Source organism: Triturus cristatus, chromosome 6 (assembly GCF_964204655.1).
Source record: "Triturus cristatus chromosome 6, aTriCri1.1, whole genome shotgun sequence".
NCBI lineage: Eukaryota > Metazoa > Chordata > Amphibia > Caudata > Salamandridae > Triturus > Triturus cristatus.
Genome location: NC_140589.1, coordinates 1884456427 through 1884475743, shown reverse-complemented (window position 1 = coordinate 1884475743; position 19317 = coordinate 1884456427). Strand labels below are relative to the sequence as shown.

At 43.1% G+C, this 19317-nt stretch overlaps 1 protein-coding gene across 3 annotated transcripts in view; it reads left to right on the top strand.

Moving 5' to 3' along the window:
* The window catches only part of LOC146822292 (protein LEG1 homolog), a 130310-nt gene extending 111527 nt beyond the window's left edge, over positions 1-18783 (top strand). The window contains exon 8 of one of the 3 annotated variants that reach the window (XR_014962829.1): positions 7248-7614. Coding sequence is in view for 2 of the 3 variants with exons in the window: in XM_085609452.1 (XP_085465578.1) it covers positions 7248-7414 (167 nt within the window). In the remaining variant the exon portion in view is untranslated. Of the gene's footprint in view, positions 1-7247; positions 7624-17364 lie in introns of those variants that run through there. The other 2 variants (XM_085609453.1, XM_085609452.1) reach the window with 2 other exon arrangements.
* The last annotated feature ends 534 nt before the right edge of the window (positions 18784-19317 follow it).

The following is a 19317-nucleotide window of genomic DNA, read 5'->3' as shown; positions in this document are numbered from 1 at the left end:
TGTAAGAACCTTCCCCAAAAGGACTCTGTTGGGCAAGGGCAAACCTGGGACCAAAAGGTTCCAAACCTGCCATGTCCCTCCATTGTCCCACATACAGGGACCCAACCCCCAGCTGTAGGCAGCCAAAGGTTGCCCCTTGGAGCAAAGAGCAACTCAGTCATGGAAAGGGAGGCATACATGGTGACCAGTGATCTGAGGAAGCTGAGACCAACTTTATTAGAGCCTTACTTCTCTACTGAGACACCTCACCATCCTATTACTTTAACAAAACACACCACAGGTAGTAATTCCCCATGGTGGAGACCCTCTCAAACCCTAAGGGTGAGGGATAGCTCAGTGGACCATTAAACAGGGGGTAGCCATGCTAGTGCAGGTACTTCCTTATATAGCCACTTAGTCAATAAAGGCTCAACTGGTCAAGGTTAGCCTTATCTCCTTTCGTTTGGGGGCGGTTATGTAGGAAGGCGGAATCTAACTACATGGTTGCCCCCACTTTTTTCCTGTTATTTTGATGGTTTTTGACTTAGTTTGGCTGGGAACCTGCTATTCAGGACCCCAGCCTATCTGCTTTCTCTTAAAAATTGATTCCTAGTACTTAGGTACACAACAGATTGGATTCTGAGGTGCCCTTATAAGTCACTAGTATAATATATACCATGTACCAAGGGCATAGGTACCCCAGAGGCCTACCAAGGGCTACAGCATGTATTATGCCACCCCTGGGAAGCCCTCCAAAATGACACCACAGGTCTGCTACTGCAGCCTGGGTAAGGTGGTGCATGCACCCCTTACTGAGGTATAGGTTCACTATATCTTACCTATCACTGCACATATAAACCTATAAGTCACCCCTATGGCAGCCCTTATCAATCCTGAAGGCAGGGTGCTTGGGTCTGCTACTGCAGCCTGGGTAAGGTGGTGCATGCACCCCTTACTGAGATATAGGTTCACTATATCTCACCTATCACAGAACATATACATCTATAAGTCACCCCTATGGCAGGCTTTATCAATCCTGAAGGCAGGGTGCTTGGTGTTGTGGGAGAGGTTGCACATGCATGAGCAGAGCCCCTCTGCAGCCTTCGGAATCTCTTCTCCAGGGTTGTCTGTGATGCAGCCTGACCATATACTCTTAAGTGCATTTTAACCAAATGGTAAATGGTAACTTTGGACTGGCTGCAAGGAAACATGTTGTGTTTGGTGTCAAACACCTTGGAATCATACCCCCACACCAGTAACTGGTGTGGGAGTATGATCCCAACCTTCTAGAGGTAGAGACATGACAGCACTGGTATACCCAGTACCAGCTTAACAGAGCCATGGCATCACAAAATGGATGCTGCAGCCACAGACACGAGTCTAACCTCCTGCTGCTGACTGAAACTCCAGCAGGGGAGGCCTGAACAATAGGTTTCCTGTCACAGGGAGGTGTTAACACCTCCCAGACAGGCTTTAGTGTAATGGGGCTTGGTGCGTGCACCCTGAGAGTGCTTTGACGTCCTGCACTGGGGGCACATTTGGTGTCGCTGCGCATAGTGCAGCTCAAAATGGTTGCAAGGGCTACCAGCCCCTGCTCTGGCGTGAAACTGGACAAATGACATGGGTGTAGCCACCCCTCTTTCCAAACACTCCCATAGGCGGGTCCCCTGAGTTAGTACAACCCCTTCCTTGGGTATAAAGAAGGAACTCTGTAACCAGAATTTTAGATATTCCTGGACAAAACTAGTCTGAAACTGAATCCTGGACCTTCGACGATCTGTTCAGCGCCAGATTACTGAAGGATCTCCCTTGGGGTAAAGGAGTTACTCCCCTGCATGGCAGGCACCAAAGACGCATCTGTCCAGTCTGCAACTCCGAAGATCCCGCCGGACGCCGAAGACTTTGCAACACCAGAGGTGGATTTCCAGACTTCCCAGAGGCCGAATCGAGTCCCCAGCAAAGCTGAGACCCGTAGCTCTCGTGGGTACCGTGGAACCGGAACCCCTGGACACAGTGCACATTTGCTAGTGCAATAGCTTCTCGACGTCCCTTGAAGCTGTGCATTGGGTTACTTGTAGCCCAGACCCCGAGCTGTAAATTCAACGAAGATTGCTGGCCTTCCCACTCCCAGAGACCCGTGGGCTGCCATTTTGTGATTCCTCTTGAGGTCCCTTTGCGATCCCTTGTCTGTCGACTTGTGGGTCCCTGAGAAGGGTAACTTTACTTTAATTGGGCTTCCATGGTTGCTCCAGACGTGCCCTGACTCTCCATTGCTTGGGGAGTCCCCAGGACCTTGCTGGTCCGCACCGAAGCATCTTTCTCATTTCTGCATGGGTTGCTGTTGCCAAGGCTTGTTGTGTCCAATCCGGGCATCGATACTGCAGCACTCGACATCCTTTATGGGACAGCTTGAATCCAGCTCCTTGTCATCTGCAATGCCTCCTGGTCCTCGTGGCTGAAGAGTCAAGCTTCACCTCTTCCACCTGAAAAACCCGACATCGGTGGGCATTCGTCTATCATGCCCCTGGTCTCTGGCAAGTAACCCAGACTCTGTCCCCTCTGCTTTCAGGTTCTTCATATCTCCAATCCAGGCTTGGATGTCTTCGGACACTTCGCATCTTCCCGGCTTTAGTACTTCTTCGCCAGCTTCCATTGAAAACGATGACATGACATGACACCATTTGACACCTATGCACCCGGCTTACCTGGGTGAGGTAACTCGAGTACTCCGGTGCTCCCGTGGGTGTTGACCCTAGAACTGTCTAAGTCCAAGAGGGTTTGGTTCTAGTCCATCTCTAAGTGTCCTTAATCTTTAAAAATCTAACCGCGACTTTCCCCATAGAGGCTAACGGGAGCTCGCGGCTGTGTTCTCACACTGCACACGGCCCCCGTGGGTCCCCTGTGTCACTACCTTGGGGTCCTAGCGATTCTACAGGCTCTAGGCCTTGTGGCTATTTAAGTCGTGGTTCTTATACCACTTTTTTATTATATGGATTGGTCCGCCCCTAGGGCCTAACGTGTATTAGTGCTACTTTACTGTAACATTTGAAGTGTAACTTATGTGCTGTTGCCTCTAGCCTCATTAAGGGACTTGAGGGGTGTGTTTAGTAATAAACACATATATTTTATATATATATACCTGGTGTGATCTCCTTTCATTTAGCCACTCACGAGATTATAGACTGGTAAAACAACCTGCTTTACATTCCTTCAAGACTTAGACTGAAGGCTGCTCTCCATAGCTACCACTAGGATAGCTTTCAATAAAGGTTGTCTTTAACCCAGTAATGTAGGATGTACATTAACATGAGGGATATGAATGACCAACCATTAAGTTGTGAAATGTATAATTCATTTTTTAATAAAACTGCGCCCTTTCTATGCACCATATCATGTCGTCACTTGAATGATTTATGGGGAGGGGAAGGACGTATGTGGGGGAGACACACAGGGAGAGTGGAGAACGTACTTGGAGTTAATAATTGAACACATCTGGCCCAGTTTCTAGTTTCTTCTAGGCTGACAGATCATTTGAGGAGTCCGTAAAGGTAAGGAGAGAGCCAAACAGCAACAGAATAAATTACAAATTTAAAGCAAGCCTTATGTAAATGACCTTCATAAACATACTATATAAGAACAAACTCACCAGGGGGGAACAAAAGCATCTAATCAGGATAAATCTTCCAAGCATGAGGCACACCAATATCTCTGCCGCAGCAATACAAATATACGAACACCATTTGATCTTCAAAATACGAATTTTGACCTTTCTGCATAACCATTGAAACTAATTAAATCTACATAGGCTAATTAAGCTACAGAATTCTCAAATGGAAGAAATATAGAAATAGTCACTTGTCAGCAGGACCACCTCTTATGAATAAGTGTGATAGCACTTTTAGCTATAATATCATAATCCTAATACATTGAATATAAATGGAGACATGTATTACATTTAAGTCCATAGATGTCATTGCTGAAACAAGCATATAACTCTCCTACATTTCCACTTGTGACTGCACCACGGTTCATGTCATTTTGATGCACGACGTGTCGTGTAGTTCCTAGGAATCCCCAGGACCTGCATGTTTTTGATTAGCTAAACTGAGGACTTGGTGTCCAAACTGCTTCCGGGCATCCCCACAGGATATGTCAGCCATTAGACCAGCTGGATCTACAGTGCCACTACCAGCCCCCCTGTATCCTACAGTGGTGTAGGTAGTTCCTGGCAACCAGTGAACATGACAACCCTGATCGCTCAGGGATCGTGGAAAACAGTACAGTACTTTTCGCTCAGTCACTCGTGCTTACTTATTCTCAGGAGAGTACACAAGATGGCAATCATGACATTTTCAATAATTATTTATTGGTCCAACTTCAGCCTTGTGTAAAACATATTTGCTGCGAAAATCAGGAGACAGAAGCATACAAAAGAGACGGCAAGTACCAATATAGTAAATAGCAGATACATTTGTACCATAGTGCTAATACGATGAAGCAGTTCAGGTAAAATCAGTAGCATGTGCATTCTCCTAAATTGTGCGCCCTTAGTAATTTGCCTAAATGTACCTAGCCTAGATTTCTATGTGGAGCATGTATATGCGTTGTAATGACAAACTTTAGATCTCCGCTGGACCAAGGAATGTACCGTCACTTTCCCAGGGCGAGAATATCAGTTCCAAACTTATGGAATATAACATATACACAGCACTTCCTAAGGTGGGCAAACTTTCAACACTCCCCCAAAGGCAAGGCAAGAAAACAATATATACACAGACTTTGCACATCACTTGCCAGGATTAGATTAGATCAACTTCCTATAACACAATTACCTGCTAGAAGGGAATTCACCCATCCTTCTACAACAGAATACTTGGCCAAGAAGAGTCCACACCTCCTGCTACAAGGAAAAGACAAATTGATATATCTGGGGTGTATTTATTAGTAAATAGCACCACACAGTAAGCCAAAGGCACCTAACATAGCAGACTCTAACATATCAATAATATGATTGAACATACAATCAAGGAAAATATATATATGAGAAATATATATGTATGGATATAAGAATCAGAAATAAGAAGGAAAGGAGAGAATCAGTAAAGAATCAAGAGATAGTTAGTAGCAGAGACACCTCACCTACTGCTCCATCATTTCACCCCACTTCGCTCAAGGGGAGTCCATTGCTTGAACCGGGCGAAAGCTCAGAGGTGACACCAGCCTCCACTCTTCCGTGACAGCACTTCTGCTCCACGGCATGAACTTCCACCAGGCCAGTGTAGGCTCCCCTTTTTAATACAAATTCAAACACAGCGAAGCTTCTAGCAAGCCTCGCCCCCTCGTTCTCATGAGAGCCCGTACCAGCCTGCTCTAAGGTGACAGCAACGGTTGATCAGGCCTTTGCTATGGCTACAAGTCAAACCATGTACATTCCTCTGATAAGAACCAGTTCTCTCTAGTCAGTAAAATGCGAAAAACAGGAGGAAAGAGCAGACCATGCCCTCCCCACTTTGCAGCTTCGTGCAGGCACAGAAAATGGCTTCAGAGTTAGTTAAGCCATGCACACAAAGGCCCAAAGCAGGATGGAATTGAAAAGCAAGATGACATGAGACCATGTCAAAGGAGCACCTATAATTCTCATCCACACAACTTACAAGCACCACTGTGCACACAGCAAAGTTTGAAGCAAGGTAAAGTCAGAAGGCAGAATGACATTAGACCACGTCAAAGCCAATAGGTCATCAAAGTCATAATTCACCTAACCCAAATAACATTATACACTTAATCCCTCAGTATACAACATTGAGCACATGTGTGCACCACCACCCACAGCACTTCACCTCAACATCCCATACCTTCTATTCTTGGAAAGACTATTCCACTAAAAGGCAGAGGAAAAGCAGGCATATGTAAACCCATCCTACATTAAGGCTAAGGTAACATAACACACTTAAGTCAGTACAGAATGGTGGTGGTTGAGGGTCATCATAGGGTGTCAGACCACAAAAGTGGCTCATTCACCACATGCGTCTATATATGTATCTAGCCAAGAAACCCCTAGGGATGAACGAGCCCCCTCACCTGATGGTTGAGAATGAAAGACCCGGTCTCTGCCTCAAGGATGACACCCTGCAAGGGATGTCAGACCACTGTGTGTCGAAGATTCAGCATGCAGGACCCCGTGTCAGCTTGGAAGGATTTCACCTCTAATTTGAAGGGGGTAATAAGGAGCTTATATACTAGAGTGGTCACACCAGGGTTTCTTCTAGAATCAATATGATTTGAGAACAGTCATGAATGTTTTGAAAACAATCATTAATGTTTTTTCAAACAAATGCAATCATGCTTCTTGGCCAAGGATGAAAAAAAGCGGTGACCCTTATATAGAGTAATCATGCTGTGCCTAAGGACATGTTTATGTACATCAGGTACAGGGATTAGGAGATTATACTAAGAGCCTGGTGTCGAAGAGACAGGAGCTAGCTACTAGGTAAAAGGTTACCTGTTTCAGAGCCGTTATTGTTTTTGTGGATGGGACAATTTAATGTAAAAAGGGATATGCACGAAAGGAATATCCTAAAGGACATGGCAGATGTTAACATTAATACATTAAACACATGGTATAGAACTCGTTGATTACAATTGAATGTCACCTCTGTACCGCAGACGGGCAGAGCCAAGTTATGCTCTTTCACACTCAATGAAAAGGTATTTTATAAATGATATTTAGAAACAGTGTATGGAGGTTGGACCATGATATTCTGACACACATCTGATCAAACACAAGGTTAACAAGAGTGACTCCTCAATTGGAGTCTTCTGACATCTCCCAGTGATCCCACTTGCTTCTTAAGAGTTCAACTCATATATTCTGAAACCTTTGTGAATACTCAATAAGCTAAAAGCATGTGGGTGTGTCCCACATTTGCACTGGATTTTGATGAGCAGCCCTCTGATGAATCCCTTGGACCTCCCATGAATGTAAAGTAGAAACAACCGTCCATGGTTTCATGTCTGCATTAATCCATATGTTATGCACATGTACAGTGCACACCAGCGTATGTCTTGTGACGTTGTAAATCATGTGTAACCTGCACACGTGTACATAGAAACTTCTTTAGTGTCTACTGTGTCCAAAAATCTCCTCAAAAAGTATGGAAAGGATTTTGGTAAATTGTTATGTTTACTTTAACGTGACCTGTCTGAAGAGGCACACACATGTTTACTTAAGATGGTCATGGTGTCCTTCTCCACTTCCCACCCTCCAGGAGGATCCCTTTTAATGCAGTGGAAGGAGGCCATGTGTTCACCTGAAGGCCGCCAAGTATGCGAAGATCTCCTTGCAAGAATGTTTGCTGGCCAGATGTATACTCTCCCAGAATTAACTGAAGAGTTGAAACCCTATGCTGGCACTATTTGCATCCCTTTCCAATAAAAGTAAAGTTTATTCTTCAAAGCTGGAGTCTGACAAATGAGATCGGCATGCTGTCAGTTACTCATTCACATCTTCTTGTTGTCTGTGGTGATTTCTGTTAAGTGCTCTTGTCGTATTCAAGTTAATTTACCTTGAAATAAATAAGCATTCTATTCAAATTTAAAATGTTGATAATATTGAAATAAAGCTTTTGTGGCTGGATCTGCTTCATTCTGGTTAATCATGAGTGATGCTTTCTTAACAAAGTGGGAATTTCCTTGTAATTTCAGTGCCTGCTAGGCCATGTTGCTTTAAACTTATGGGGCCATATTTATGACAAAGTCACAAAGCACAGCAAGCCACTGTGCCGCTGTGCGTGACAGGGAAAGGGCAGGAATGCAACGTATTTTAAAGAATATGGTGCATTCCTGCGCAAAAGAATGATGGATGAAACCCAGATCCTTGTGACTGGGGGTGAATGTTTGCATTGTCCAGCCTTCCATCCATCAATTCTCCATCAATTGTTTCTTTTGCTTTTGTTGCTGCGCCAGCACTGTTTTGGCTGCCTAGCACCATCACAGGCACCGTTGCATCATGGGGCATAGGTGCCTGTGTTGTAAGGAGGATTGATTCTTTTCAGGGCGGGGCACCTTTCTGCACAGGAGGTAACAAGGAGAAGTTCGAATATTTCTCTATCACGCCTCACCTGAAAGGTGTAGCATTTTGTCTCATTTCCAGGTCTACCACTTCTGGTAAATATAGAAACGCATCAAAATTCAATGGTCAACACCCAAGAAAAGCCTCCCTGGGCAGAGTAACACAATGCAATGATTTGCACTGCATTACCCCAGAGTTAGCAAGACACTCAAGGCTATGCAAGGTAGCCTTGTGTGGCATGATACATTGAATTTTGGGCTTGTGCTGTACATGCACCACATTGCATTGTGCAAGAGTGATGCAAATCCACTCATAAATATGCCCCGTGGTCTTTTATGCTGAGTCTCAGTTGCATTAAAAGAACGTGGTATGACCCGCCGGGTAGCCTGTCTAATTTTGCCTGGTGTATGTTGAATATTGCCAACAGCAGGTTAGCAGTTTTAGGGTGCTCAGATCCAATGTCAAAGACAGCAAGGCAAGAGTGATATTCCTCTGTGCATGCCCTCTCTTCACCCTCCAAATGTTAAATGCAGATTATGCCCAACGGAGAATTGAGGACAGGTAACCTCCAAAAGGCATGGACTCTTGGAGACCGCTGCTATGGCACAAAAGTTGCATTCTCACATCTGGAAGGGGCCACAGACCTCACCTGTCCACTGCTTGCATTATGAATGTTCTTTTATGTTTATTTTTTATTTTGTTATGATAATGTGCTTCCTCAGTGCAGTAGCAGTGCAGTGTTGCCTCCATCACTCTGAATGTTCAAAGCACTATCAGGAAGAGCTCAATCTTCCCACAGGTAAAGCATGGGCACCAGCAGGGTCAGTGTCACTTCAGACTCAGAACAGGTACCGCAGAGGGAGCAACACTGTGAACCTCCCTCATGAACTAAACAGGTGCTGCACCGGTAGAAGAAAGCCAAGTGTGGGTGTAGAGGCCAACTATGCAGGCCTCCTGAGGCCAATACTAGATGCACAATTGGATCTTTTGACTGGCAAGTGCCTGTCCTGGGTCACTGGGCCCCTAAGAGGATACTTCAGAGTGAGGGAGTTGATTGAATGCTCTCCCCATGCTCTCAAAAGGGTTTGTAGGAGAAATGGTGTGGGCATGGGCTTCTCAAAGTGCTGGGGTAGAGTCTGACTGCTGGGACCCCTGTTGTTCCTTCAGATCCACTCTGCAAGTCACCCAGACCTTTAAAGCTCTCCTGTTGATCCCTGGGAGTTTCAAAAGTGCACTTAATCACCTTCAGCCAGAGGGCACCCACCTCAACCTCAGAGGTCTGATAGGGGATGTCTTGAATTAGTATTATCCACTTGAAATTACTCTAAGCTGCAACTAAGTCCAATTTTTAATTTTTTGTCCACCATGCCACCTCAGAGAGGAAGCAGCCAAATGCAAATCAACCCTTGTCCTTCTCCAACAGGAACTGTCCAGCCTGAACTACCAGCCCAGAATCCCTCCCAGCAAGAACACAATCAACTCCAGACTGGTTTTGGAGTATTTGTGAGTTATGTGGCACAGTGAACAAGACACTCACATCTGCCCATGCCCTTCACACTTGGGGGCATATTTACAAGCAGGCGATAAAAAATTATCATCGCTTATTAGCAAGCCCACGCTGATTCGTGAAACCTTGCTTTAGCGTCAGGATTCTTTACGCCCAGCTTTGCATCTCTAATGAGATGCAAAGTGGGCGTTCCTGACCTGACATGACTGGAGAAATGTCGCTAAGCGACATTTCTCCTATCATCAAGCCCCACGCTATGAAGCATAGTGTCAGGAAAAGTAGCGATAACCTCTGTTATCGCTACTTTCCTTACGCCTGCTTCAGGACTGACTTAGCCATGATATCCTATGGAAGGTGGATATCATGGCTAAGTTTGTGAGGCCCTATCAGCAAGCTAACGCCACATTGCGTGAGATTATCGCTGGGTTTCTAGCGATAATCTCACGTTAGGTAGTTAGCGTGAGGATTTTTATCGCTGAGGAGATAAGCGTTGCTGATGGCACGCTATCTCAGCGATAAAATCCACGCTAGACAGCGATAATTATCCTCACGCTAAGAGCACTGAGTGATAATTATCGCTGGGTGTTGCTGATATGCCCCTTAGATGTACAGGATTTGTGGTAGTAGGGGTACACTAGAACTATTTTATTTTTCAATGTGTTACATATCTTTTTTAGTGTTATGTTTTTATATCCTAGTGTCATACAGTGTGTGCTAAGAATGCATTATTAACATTTGATTCCATCCTTTTTTAATTGTTTACAACAAGATATAACAGTGCACTTATGTTTGCTGGTTATTACCTATGTACACATGCCAATAGCTTACGCACAAGCCCAGTGTCAATAGTTCCAGTTTATGCCCCATAACAGGTTGGGCAGTTAATGTAAATCCCCGCTGGATCTAACTCTCCTCTTTCGGAAACATAATCGCTACATACCATGATTGCCTCTCAGTCCAAAAAGAAGCACTGCTTGGGACTGGTTAGTGAAACAGACACTCCGACCAGTATTTCTGCACAACCGCGATTCCCATGCAAGATGCAAGGATCCTGCCCCGCCGCACCCACATCTGTCACAGCAATCCTCAGGTCGCACCTTGTATCTGTGGGCCCTCACTGGTGTATGAATTTGAAGCGTATGATATGCAGGCTGCTACTAGTGTTATCATGCCCTTTTGCTGACTGCAATAGAGCCATTACGGCTCTGTGAGCGGTGTATCCAGCTCCGAATCCCAGCGGCCCATGAGTTGCTGCGGACCTCGGGGCGCTCTGCCTGGGCAGCACGTATAGCAGAGAGACCGCATGTGCGGGTCCCTCAGCCTGCAATAATCCACGTAGTGTATGTGGTGTATGGGGTTCCTGGGGAAAGGTGGTAGTGGCAGCCTTAACGTGCCTAAGCCTAATATTTAAAAATATCTCCAGCCATGTAGCCGCCCCCCCACTCAGCAATGTCTTGCAGTTCTTGAAAACACCTTCACCATAGAGATCCCCCAGGTGGCTATACTTCTTTTATGTAACATGTTACGACAGGAGGTCTCATGGGTGACAGGGGTCAAATATTGGTAAGGGAGGGGCACCAACGGGAAATATAGTAAGGGTTGTTTTAGTTTCTTAGCCAGCCATTGCCACACGAGAGTGGTGCATGCCACTTCATAGAAACAATTGCATTCGCCAGAAGCCTTTGCCCACAAAAAGGAGGTGGTGGGGATGGTAGCCATGCAGCCCTGTTCGATTGCTAAGTGGAGCATAATGGGAGGCGGCCAACACCAGTAGGTCGCAAAATGGGATTGAGTGCAGATAGTATAACTCCATGTCTTGAGCTTCAAAGCCACCCCTCGAGAGGGGTTGGGTAAGTGTATTCCAGCGCACTCTGGGCCGCTTGCCACCCCAGGCAATTCTGGTCAGCTGTGCCTGCAGAGTATGGAAAAAATGGGGTCCCAGAGGGTACGGTATGTTTAGAAGTAAGTATAGTAGACTCAGCAATACAACCATTTTGATGAAAGACATCCGACCCGCCAATGACAGGGGCAGCGAGATCCAGTGAGAAACGGATGCCGTGAGCGGGGTAATGGCAGTGCCACAGTTCTCCTGCAGGGCTTCTTCTCTGTCCCTAGAGACCAGAACCCCCAGGTATTTTATTTCTGATTCACACCACGTCAGTGGCTAATCACATGAAAATGGCATGGTTTTAGGAGTAAGAGGGAAGATCTGGGATTTGCCCCAGTTTATATTCACTCTCGACACCTCCCCAAAGCGGATAAAATCCCGGAGAATTGGATTCAGAGTAACTTGTGGGTCCCGAATATAAAGGGTGATGTCATCAGCATAGAGTTATGGGCTGATTACTTACCTGTAAATACTGCAGCAGTGATGCCCCAGCGATTCCCAAGGCCCTAGGCCTCTTACTTTTGCAAGTCGAGTTTGTTATACCACTATTTTAGTATATGGTCTGGTACGCCCCTAGGGCTACAGCCATATTTGTGCTTAATTTATTGAGAACTGTTGATCTTATTAATGTTTACCTGGCTCTAATCTCATAAAGAGATTAGTAGAGTATATTTAGAAATAAATACATATATATTTGATATATATACCTGTGTGGTGTCTTTTCATTTGGTAATTCAAGAGATTATAAGGTAAAACGTATCGACCCGCCATTTTGTGCTCCGCCGCCATTTTGTGTTGCCCTCACTCACGCAGCACGACGAACGAAGTCTTTTCTGCTTTTCCTGCAGCACTGTGTCGAAATAAGCCTTCTGCTTCAATTTACAAAGCTGGTGTTAGGTCTGGCTGAGTACACTAATCCCTGTCTGGTTTTCCTAATCCCTGTCTCAACTATCTGTTGGTTCACACTATTCTCTTCTGACTTTATCTTATTGTCTGGCCTTCACTGTCCTCTGCTCGTATTCTCTCGTTTCACAACTGTCCTCTAAAACATACAAACATGTCTCGCCACCTGCAATTCTGTTACAAACCCGTTGATTAATTAACTTGTGGGGAGGGGTGACAAACACAGTTGGAGGAGAGGTTTCTTTGAGTTATCCGATATCTTTGTTTTTAAACTCTTTCTATTGGTTCTGTTCTGTTTTCCAACTTCTCGCATTGGCTCTTCTTGTATGTTTTAGGTGTGTTCTTGGTTAATGTATATGCCACCTATGTACTATATAAGATTGTGCGCCACGGAGGGAAGCGGCAGTCTCCTGAGAACATACCGTGTGTACTTCTAGGACAACTGTACTAGCTGCAGCTAATAAATCCGATCTTTTACGCCTGAGAGAGTGTCCCGTGTCTCTGTGTAGCTAAGCAGGAGAACCCCGGAGATTAAGGCGTAACCTGCGCCGCCAGGCCCATAAGGTTCTGGTTCTTCAGAGTGAAACTAACACATGTTGAGTAGGGTATCGCAGTGCATGCTCCCTATGATGTTGTCAGAGTTTTGCAGCCAGAGGCTCAACTCCCAGTGCAAATAAGAGAGGCACGAGGGGACACCCCTGCCTAGAGTCCCGCAAGACCGGAAATGATTGGGACCAGCTGCCATTAATCTGTACTGTAGCCCGTGGCTGACAATACAATACGGCTACCCAGGATAAAAAAAGAGTGAGTGGAAATCCCATCCTCCGCAGCACTGCAAATAAACGAGTAGTCCCACTCCAGTGAATCGAAGGTATATGCGGCATCTAAAAAGATTGCTACCGCAGCAAATTCAGGGTCTGTATCCTGTAACAGTGCGAATAAAGTGCGCACATAGTGAGAAGTGGCTCATTCTGGTTCGAATCCCGACTGCCCCCGTAGGACCAATCTTTCTATCAGCAAGCTCAGAATATTGGCCAGTACTTTCGTCAGTATTTTCACATTGCAGTTGATTAAGGATAAAGGCCTGTAGGCCTCATATTTGGCTGCAGTTTTTCCTAGTTTAAGAAGGGAGACAACCATGGCCTCCTGCATAGAGAGTGGAAATATTGTCATTGAATTTGTTTCCTTGTAAACTTTTTTAAGGATAGGAACTAGTGTTTTCGCAAATCATTTATAAAAATGCGCCGGTAGGTCATCAGGCCCCGGTGCGCGACCAGATCGCAATTACATTATGACTGTACGTATTTCCACTTCCTCTATATCGGCAGCAAGGAATTCTCTGTGTGTGTCACTGAGCCAGCCCAAAGCTATGTCTTCAAGATAGGGGGTCACGTCAATTGGTTGGGGGAGATAGACCTCGTGTTTGCAACTGCACACACTGGAATGGTTAGAGTATGTGCGCACAAGATGCTCTGCTTTTGTTACCCAGGCCCGGGACCTCGCATATGGACCCAGTAATGAATGCAAGACCAGCTGGAGTGTACACTGAAATCACAGGTGCCCTCTTTTTGTGCAGGGTGAAGAATTCTCCAGGCGCCTAAAAGCTGGTGGTCAGTCATAATATTTCCTAAGGGTCTCCCTGTCCTAGTATGTGGACCTGGTGTGTTGTGGAATTTGTAGATATATGATAGTAATACGTGCACAGCCAATTGATATGCTAAGTTCAAAATATTTTGTTCAGTGCCGCCTGGGAGTCACTCTCTGAACACGAATGACATCATGAAAAAACTGGCTGCATTCCCGAAAACTTTGGGATATGTCCACAGGGCGCTGGTGAACTCCTCAGCAGAGGTTAATAAATGTTGAATGTAAATGATCAAATAATACTCCAAAACAAAACGTTGTTCCAAATTCGCAATATTGTTGGCTTCACAACATAACTTGTGTAGTCGAAACAACTACATTTCCCAGCATGCATATTGTTTAGTCATTTCATTGTCCCGATGCATTTCGGCCTGTGATGGTCTTCGTCAAGCGAATATCTATAAATAATATGAACATACGCTATCTCAGTAATCAGGCATGAGATAGAACTGTGTGTACAGGTGAGTATTTAAATTGTTAATGTGCCATGCAACTTTTAAAATGGTGCAAGTGACAATTTGTAATCACATGTTTTGAGTGGTTAAAAAAATCAAGAAAACGAAGGAAGCTGCACAAGTCTCTAACCGATATAGTGAAGTTCAAACTACCGAAAAGTGAGCTGGGTTAATAGCATGCGGTATATAGTGACATAGTATGGATAAACCAGAGACCGGTTGACTCATGAGGATGTCCGTGTCCGCGCTTGTGCTGCGTAAAAGTAACGATCAATACGGTTGTTTGTGAATGGTGGCGCGAATCTAATAACAAGTGAAATAAAGAGGTAAAACAAAGCATATTGAAACTTACTAGTGCATGCAGCGTAAACCGTTTACGGAACGGCGTGTCATCCGATAATCAAATCTCGCGGTGCAGTCCAACGCTAGTGCGTCTTAATTACCGCTGCGTTGGTGACGTATAGTGATAGTTGTGGAATTAGCCCAAGCAAGGGTTCAGTACTATATTAAAATCTCCTTCCCATATTTGATTTATGGATCCAATATCTAGAATGAGTCCCCATAGTTTGTCAAAGAAAGAAGCGTCATCCATGTTGGGGCCTTAACAATTACCCAGAGTGACGGAGTGCGAAGCAGTGTGTCCCCACATCACACAGCAGCATCCCTGGTGGTCTTGGAGGAAGGCAGAGGGAAAGTACTGGCTGTTACTCTTGATCAAGATGGCTGTCCCCCAAGCATAGCTAGAGTTTGGAGCAAAACACCAATGGCCCACCCACTTCACAGCTATGGTGGTCGGCACAGCTGTGGCAAGATGCATCTCCTGTGACATCACGATTTGGACATTGTGCCTATTGAGGTACCCAATTATGCTTGCGCACATTCCAAGTCAGTTGGTTGTGAATGGGGCCATCAGAGGTTCTTGATGAAGTGTGGTGCAGCGGCCAGGGCGGCTGACCCTGGAACACGGGGGCTCATGGCTTGATCACCGGAAGCACGTCAGCCCAGCACCATGTGACTCTGGGAAATAGCTAGCTTTACTTAATCAGTATTAGAGACATTAGGCAACCACTTGCATTTCAATTTTTAACTTTTGTATTAGGCACTTTTCAATAAATGACTTTTTATGTTGGCCTTTTTGCTTTATAGTTAGGACCAGTATGTAATAGACCAGTATATTTCCCCTCCTTTCTGTGGAACGTAACACGTTCCAATATGGCGATGCCAGCTTTCTCATTTTTTCATTGGCTTTATTAAATTCTGCAATGGAGTCATACTATTACCTTTGGCTTTTAAATATGATCTCTATATTCAGGCTTAAACACCTCATGACCTTTAAAGTTGGGTTTTTTGCGCTTTACATCTTTCGCTATATTCGAACGGTTTTTCTTAATATAAAGCTGCTTGGAACTCAACACCTTCCAATATGGCGGACCGGTTGCTGCACTAAATCGGCCACAATTAAGTCTGAATTGAACACAGGTGAGGTAAGGAGGGACTATTTAAGGCTGAACTATGCGTTAGTTTTATTAGTACGAGGAACCTGACGAGGAAGGACTGCTCCATGGACTAGAAATTTGGAAGTAAGTACCAATAGGGTATTCTCATAGTACAAAGTAGAATAGATAAATAGGTTCAAGTTTAATTTGAGTCTGGGACTTTTTAAGAGATTGCTCATAAGGAATTCTCCCCATTTTTTCCTTTTGGAGTAGATAATTAAGTTGATGTAAATCTGTACTTTGCCTTAATTTAATCCTGAAGTTTGGAACCTCATAAATATACTTACATGGTAGCTTGTCACACTTTTTAAACTCACCTCTTTTCATGAATTTATATTATTTGATGTAAATTTACAATGGGTTACCTTGGGTAGCATGTATATAGTAACAACTTTAACTAGAATGCACCTTTTTGTCTAAAGATAGATCTTGCCTTTGTAAAAATATATAAAAAAATTAATAAATAGCAAAGCTCGAGCACTAATAGAATTCTTGTCGTTATAAGTATTTGCTTATAAACTGTGTGATATGGCTCGTATATAATTCTTCTCCATACTTGCTCTTGATAGATATTGCATCTAAACCTACACGGGTTTTGTCATATTGAAAATTCTATGAAGTGACATTCAATACGGTCTGTTGCATTCTGAGAATATCATAAAAGGACACACAAAACGGTATGCCTTGTTTTAATATATATAACAAAAACATCATTTGACTAGCGAATTAGGTCCCTCTGTGTGCCTATTACACACGTAGAGGGAGGTTCTGCTATATAAAGATGCAATATTGATGAATACATATATATGGATATATTATGCTGTTATCCATTGTATCCCTAGATTACAAATTTATTTATTTATTTATTTATTTTTGAGATTTTTATTGCGCAAACAATTACCCGGAGGTGTCTCGGCGCATGTGTGAGCTAGCAGGATCATAATAGTAGAGTTCACTGATCAAACAGCCATGTCTTTACGAGCCTCCGAAAGCTCATCAGGCCCATGTAAGGAAGAATTTACCCAGACCAAAAGACTTGTGGGAACGTATAAAGAAGAATTTGAGGATATAAGAATTTTGGTAAGCAAAATTCCCCATTCCGACCATTAAGATATAAGAAACTTCATGTAGATGCTATCTAGAACTTAGCAAGATAGTTTTAAAGATATCTTTAAGATAGGATTAGTTCTAACAATGAAAATCATGTTTGTCAATAAGAACTGATCCAGTTCGTATATTACACCTTTTTTCCAGCAGGTTCAATAGGATTTGTTTATGTCTTTGTGAAGTTATGTATAATGATGTACACTGTAATATAGGTTTTTTATCTTTATTTTTGATAATAAGATTGTATATATGATGCTGTGTAAATACAGAAAATCTTACCTATTGTTTATATGTATGTTTATGATTACTTGTAGCCCTGAAGAAGTACATATGGACGAAACGCGTTGGCTACGCAGATTTTAAAGAAGAAAATTAAATAAAGGACTTTTTAAACGGAACCTGCTGATTGGACTCACTATTGTTGGAATCTACTAAATTTAATTGTATACAAACTCTGTGGTGTGCTGGATCATATTATTGCTGTTCATAATTTCATTGGAGACTTAGGGGTATTGAGTCTCAGATCCTTAGCACCCCAAATAAACCCAAACCCTTGACCGAATTCTATAATAGGTGCAAATAGAATTGCCTCATACCTCACTCTTGTGTGCTTGTTTAGTTTAATATTGGGCATATTGCACTATTATAAGGGTATATTAATAGATTGAACTAATAATGAATTTTGAGGATAACAGAGAGGAAATGTTTGGTGAATTATTTAAGAACAACAAAAAATGTCCACAAATAGAGAACACAGAGAGTAGCGCCCGGAAGGGTGAAGGACTAAAAGATAAATTTTTTCGCTTAGAGAAATTAAAAAAACAAGAACTAGGCAAATGGTGGGATGGGGCCACTTTGAAGAAATACTTGGAAAATAAGATGATACCAAGGGGTCTAAGAATCTTGATATTCCCAAACTATGAAGATTTGGAAAGTGACTTGTTAAGTGAATGGGAGGAAGGTCTTTATGACTCATCATTTAAGATGATGGGAATTTTGGTTATCAATGCTGAAAGAAAGGTTAAGAAAATCAGAGAAGAAATTGTAACATTGGAAAAAGAAATAATGGACTTAAATTTAAAAGAGGCAACGGCAAAAAACTATGAGATCTTAAAAAAGGAGTTAACATGCTATCAGATGTATCTGAAAGATAAAAAACAAAAGAAAATTACTAGAGATGAAAATGATTATGAACGAGGTAGAATCTTTACATTCTCTAGAAAATATGATGATGTAGTCTCAAAACAGATAGTTGATACTAGTAATAAAGAAAAATCAGCCAGTGTCTCATCTAGTAACACCTCACTCTCTTCGATAGAAAATGACCCAGGTGAAGGTCACAGTAATCTTGACAGAGCACCCCCAACCTCCCTTTTTTACAAGAAGTTCAACGGAACAGACTGGGAAACAAAAAGAAAAATATAAACCAAGAACTAGACGGGGAGGAAAGAGGAATAAGAACAGGGGTTCAAACAAGACAACAAAGCAGAACAACTCAGAACAGGAGATAGTTGATATTGGTACAGATATTGCTTGTGTTTATGATGAAATGTCCCATCAGTCTAAAGAACCTAGCATTGTTAATTTATCCACCAAAACCCTTAATGCAAAAGAATTACATGTTCTATAGAAGGGTTTGAATTTTTGTACAACCACTGACTGTAATTTTGTTGAAAGACATACTGATGTTTACAAATTTGTACGTAAGTTGCAATTAAAAAAATATTTTGCAGAACATAAAAGTATCCCTACTAATGTGTTAAAAAATACAGACTGTCATACGTCCCTAACTATTGAAGAGTTGCATGGTATACATCTTTTAGCCACTTTGGACGAGGATGATTTGGATATAAACATAACTGAAATGGCTGACATGTTGAATATAAGCGAAGATACTACCATAGACAGTGGTTTGAGAAATAAATCAAAATTTATACCATTGGGAGTTCACGATGCTCATATTGACGAATTTTTAGAGAATGTCACCAAGCAATTAAATCTACTTGAGGACAAACATGGGAAGGGTTCACATTGTTTACACCATCACAATCTCTCTAAGGAAGAACAAGCCCTCCTAAAATGTTTACAGGGGGATCCCCAACTTGTAATACGTGAGGCGGACAAGGGGGGGAATATAGTTGTGATGGATCTCCAGGATTATCTGGGAGAAATAGAGAGACAACTTGGGGATAAAAAATGTTATGAAGAACTGAAAATGCACCCTATCGCTGATATTGAGAGAACTATTAACGCTGGGTTACAAGACT